Source organism: Oryzias melastigma, linkage group LG24 (assembly GCF_002922805.2).
Source record: "Oryzias melastigma strain HK-1 linkage group LG24, ASM292280v2, whole genome shotgun sequence".
NCBI classification, from domain to species: Eukaryota; Metazoa; Chordata; class Actinopteri; order Beloniformes; family Adrianichthyidae; genus Oryzias; species Oryzias melastigma.
The window spans coordinates 7,619,576-7,624,658 of NC_050535.1; the positions used below are offsets into that span (position 1 = coordinate 7,619,576).

Below are 5,083 nucleotides of genomic sequence, written 5' to 3' on the forward strand. Positions count from 1 at the left end.
AATGTCCAATTGTGCCAAAACAGCTACCAAGATTAAATATTTGCTAAACTCCAAATTAGCCTAAAAACTGGAAAAATGTCTAAATTAGCCAAAACAGCTAGCATAATGCTAAAGCATTAGCGAAACTCCATATTAGCTTAAAAACTGAAAAAATGTCTAAATTAGCCAAAAACAGATAGCATAATGCTAAAATAGTAGCGAAACTCCATATTAGCTTAAAAACTGGAAAAAATTCTAAACTAGCCAAAAACAACTAGCTGCTAGCATAATGCTAAAATATTAGCAAAACTCCATATTAGCTTAAAAACTGAAAAAATGTCTAAATTAGCCAAAACAGCTAGCATAATGTTAAAGCATTAGCGAAACTCCATATTAGCTTAAAAAATGAAAAAATGTCTAAATTAGCCAAAAACAGATAGCATAATGCTAAAATAGTAGCGAAACTCCATATTAGCTTAAAAACTGGAAAAAATTCTAAACTAGCCAAAAACAACTAGCTGCTAGCATAATGCTAAAATATTAGCAAAACTCCATATTAGCTTAAAAACTGAAAAAATGTCTAAATTAGCCAAAACAGCTAGCATAATGCTAAAGCATTAGCGAAACTCCATATTAGCTTAAAAACTGAAAAAATGTCTAAATTAGCCAAAACAGCTAGCATAATGCTAAAGCATTATCGAAACTCCATATTAGCTTAAAAACTGAAAAAAATGTCTAAATTAGCCAAAAACAGCTAGCATAATGCTAAAATAGTAGCGAAACTCCATATTAGCTTAAAAACTGGAAAAAATTCTAAACTAGCCAAAAACAACTAGCTGCTAGCATAATGCTAAAATATTAGGAAAACTCCATATTAGCTTAAAAACTGAAAAAATGTCTAAATTAGCCAAAACAGCTAGCATAATGCTAAAGCATTAGCGAAACTCCATATAAGCTTAAAAACTGAAAAAATGTTTAAATTAGCCAAAAACAGCTAGCATAATGCTAAAATAGTAGCGAAACTCCATATTAGCTTAAAAACTGGAAAAAATTCTAAACTAGCCAAAAACAACTAGCTGCTAGCATAATGCTAAAATATTAGCAAAACTCCATATTAGCTTAAAAACTGGAAAAATGTCTAAATTAGCCAAAAACAGCTAACATAATTCTAAAATCTTAGTGAAACTCCATATTATCTCAAAATCTGAAAAAAAAATCTAAATTATTTTAAAAACAGCTAGCTGCTAGCATAATTCTAAAATATTAGTAAAACTCCATTTAACCTTAAAAACTAGAAACATTTCTAAATTAGCCAAAACAGCTAGCACATTGCTAAAATAAAAGCTTAACCCTAAAGTAGTTTCCATTCGGCGCCCTTGTTAACCTTTGGTTTGATTTACACCAGGCGTGGAGCGCTGCCGTCTGCAGCGGTGGGTTGGCGCCGTGCGGCGGATCGTTTCGGCGTCTGGTCTATTTTGTGCACGAGCCGAAAGCGATACGCGTCAATTCTAGCAGGAAGTTACATCAAGATATATGAGAGAATCCAATTTATTTTCAAAATATAACAATTTTTTCACAATAAAACACTGCGGGTTATGAAAAAAAAAAACAAATTTACTAAAAAGACACAAGATGTTTCATGTGAAAGTGTTCTGTCCTCAGTCTAGCAACAAACTATTCCATCAACAGCATGTTAGATAAACATTTGTAATGACATTTTAAACACATTTTAATTCTTGACAATGGCAATGTCTAAAAATGGAATAGTAAAGAATGGACTTTTATTTTTTACTAAAGCCCAATATCAATCTTGACCTGGGGCTCCCAAACTGCTAAACTGAACAGTTGAAAAGTTACGGTGAATTATGGTTACTGTGAGAAATAAACCTTAATTCAGCTTTTAGTCAACATAAAACTCATCAGACCAACCATTTTCAAATATTTATTTTTCTTTTTAGGTCAAAGCCTGATATAAAGATGGAACCAGGTTCCGGAAGACCGGTGGATTATCAGGTGTGTGTGTACATAATCAAAGTCCAATTTTCAGTTTTTATGTATTTTTTGTGAAATGTTTTAAATAGAATCAGTCAAAAATAATGATAAATTCAGAAAAATCCATCAATGTGATTAAAAGTTGTTAAAGAATGAGTCGCCTCAGGCTTCCAAACGTTCACTAATGATTCTCCCTGCTGGTTCCTGTTGTAATTAGAAAACATTCCGATTATTTATGATAGTAGAAGTGATGCTTAATAGCTCGCTGTTGGAAGACATTAAAGTCATTAAAGATTTCAGGCAGACTGGATAAACAAACGTCTCCCATCAGATCAGCATCACGGTGGTTGAGGCCCGGCAGCTAATAGGCCTCAACATGGACCCCGTGGTGTGTGTGGAGGTTGGAGATGACAAGAAATACACGTCTATGAAGGAGTCCACCAACTGTCCGTACTACAACGAGGTGAGAGCTATTCAAGATATTCAATATATTTACAATCCGAAACACTAGGGGTCATTTCAGCTCTAGTTGGTATATTTCTATGACACAGGTTCAAATTAATTGAAGATTTTTGAAAATTATAGTCAATTATCTGATTATGTTAGTTTGAATTTTCAAACAAATGATGCAATTTGTCGTAAAGTGTAACTTTTTTACTATTTTTAAGCCTTTTTTGAGAACAGAAGTAACAAATAATCACATTTTAATCATGTTTTTTTTTCACAAAAACTACTTTATGCCTGAATTTATCTATTTAACTCAACTTTTATATTTTTTTATATTGAAATGTATTTGTATTTTAAATATTCAGAAAATAATTCATTAAAATAAAAAATGAGACTCAGTCATAATATGTTAATTCAGTTTTTATTTGTAGTTTTAAAGATTGAATTTTGAGTCTTTTGGCTTTTTTGAAAATAAAAACTCTCCCTGCATCTTCGAAAATCAAGAAAACACGAAAAGAGCTGAGTTCCTTTCAGTTTCTTCCATTTCTTTTTGTTTTTGGCCGCGCTGAAAGTCACAGTGAGCGCTCGTCAGCCATTGATCTGCTCCGTTGTCAGGCGAACGAGGAAGTGTTGGAGATGTTTCTTTCTCACGCTTTGTGTTCTCAAAATGAGGCGGTTTCAGCTCCTGCTGAGTCGGCATCGGTTTTGTCTGAACTGCTTCTGTTATGCATCCTTAGAAAAACATGAAAATGGTGTTTTTAAATGTATCGTAAAGCTGCATTAAGAAAAAATTAAATAAAAAGGCTGTAAAATGTATTTTTGTCACTGTGTTAAATATGATGTGTTTTATCCAAACAGGTGTTTTCTTAGGTTAAAAACTATTTGTACTTTACTAATACACTCTTGTATATTTTTCAGATTATATTAATTAAAACCCACTTTTTTTCAAATTTTATTTTAATTTTCAAAAGTACACAAATTGTAAGGAAAGGAGAAATAAAGTAAAAACAAAAACAGGCACACAAATGGTAGGGAATATATCAATTAAGGTAGAATTTATATCAATTATCTTGTAATATTTCTATGAATGGTTTAAAACTTTATTGAACTCTCCTGGTTTATTTTTCCTATTGAATCTTAATGCTCAAAATCCACTTTCATGTGTGTTATTTTAGTGGCTTCTGCATTCAAACATATTTAAAAACACTAAAAAGAGGAGTGACAGGAATATTTCCTTCTCTATAAACGTACATGTTGACCACACTGAGATTAGGTTGAGAAAATGTATTTTAAAGCAAAAATGTTAATCTCTTCCTCCCAGTATTTTGTATTCGACTTCCACGTCCCTCCAGACGTCCTGTTTGACAAGATCATTAAGCTTTCGGTGAGTATTTAAGAACGAGGAATGAAACTTCACAATTCATTGACACTTGAGCTGATTACTTAATATTTAACCTTTTTATTGCATATATTGTAGCTATTGTAGATATTTTACAGTTTTTAAGGAGAATTTGGAGTTTAGCTAATATTTTAGCATTATGCTAGCTGTTTTTGGCTCATTTAGACATTATTCCAGTTTTTTATGGTAGCTGTTTTGGCAAAATATTAATTTTTTTCATTTTTTTTTACAATAATTTGGAGTTTAGCTTTTATTTTAGCAAAATGTTAGCTGTTTCTGGATATTTTCTTTCTATTTTTTTAAGGTAATTTGGAGTTTTGCTAATATTTTAGCATTATGCTAACTTTTTTTGGCTAATTTAGAAGTCTTCCCATTTTATAGGGTAATTTGGAGCTTAGCAAATATTTAAGCGTTATGGTAGATGTTTTGGCAAAATTAGACATTTTTCCTGGTTTCTTTTAGGATAATTTGGATTTTAGCTTTTATTTTGGCAAAATGCTAGCTGTCTTTGGCTAATATTTTCCTGTTTTTAAGCTAATTTGGAGTTTCTGTAATATTTTAACATGATGCTAGCTGTTCTAGCAAAATTAGACATTTTATATTTTTTTAGGATAATTGGAGTTTAGCTTTTTATTTTGGGAAAATGCTAGCTGTTTTTGGATAATTGTTTCTGTTTTTAAGCTAATATGTAGTTTAGCTAATATTTTAGCATTATGCTAGCTGTTTTTAGCTCATTTAGACATTATTCCAGTTTTTTATGGTAGCTGTTTTGGGAAAATTAGACATTTTTCCCGTTTTTAACAATAATTTGGAGTTTAGCTTTTATTTTAGCAAAATGTTAGCTGTTTCTGGATAATTTTTCCTATTTTTTGAAAGGAATTTGGAGTTTAGCTAATATTTTAGCATTATGCTAGCTGTTTTTGACTAATTTAGAAATATTTCCATTTTTGTAGGGTAATTTGGAGATATATTTAAGCATTATGGTAGCTGTTTTTGGCTCATTTAGACATTTTTCCATTTTTTTTAAGGATAATTTGGATTTTAGCTTTTATTTTGGCAAAATGCTATCTGTCTTTGGCTATTTTTTTCCATTTTTAAGCTAATTTGGAGTTTAGGTCATATTTTAGTATCATGCTAGCCATGTTGGCTAATTTAGACATTTTTCCAGTATTTAGGGCTAATTTGGCGATACATTTAAAAATTACGGTAGCTGTTCTGGCAAGATTAGACTTTTTTCAACTTTTTTGTAAGGATATTTTTAGCTTC

General features: G+C 30.9%; 1 protein-coding gene across 14 annotated transcripts in view; it reads left to right on the forward strand.

Moving 5' to 3' along the window:
• otofa (otoferlin a) overlaps nt 1-5,083 on the forward strand; it is an 86,153-nt gene that overhangs the window by 53,142 nt on the left and 27,928 nt on the right. For all 14 annotated transcript variants that reach the window (XR_004947230.1, XM_036210407.1, XM_036210409.1 and 11 more), the window contains 3 exons: nt 1,938-1,992; nt 2,303-2,434; nt 3,740-3,802. Coding sequence is in view for 13 of the 14 variants with exons in the window: in XM_036210407.1 (XP_036066300.1) it covers nt 1,938-1,992; nt 2,303-2,434; nt 3,740-3,802 (250 nt within the window). In the remaining variant the exon portion in view is untranslated. The remainder of the gene's footprint in view (nt 1-1,937; nt 1,993-2,302; nt 2,435-3,739; nt 3,803-5,083) is intronic.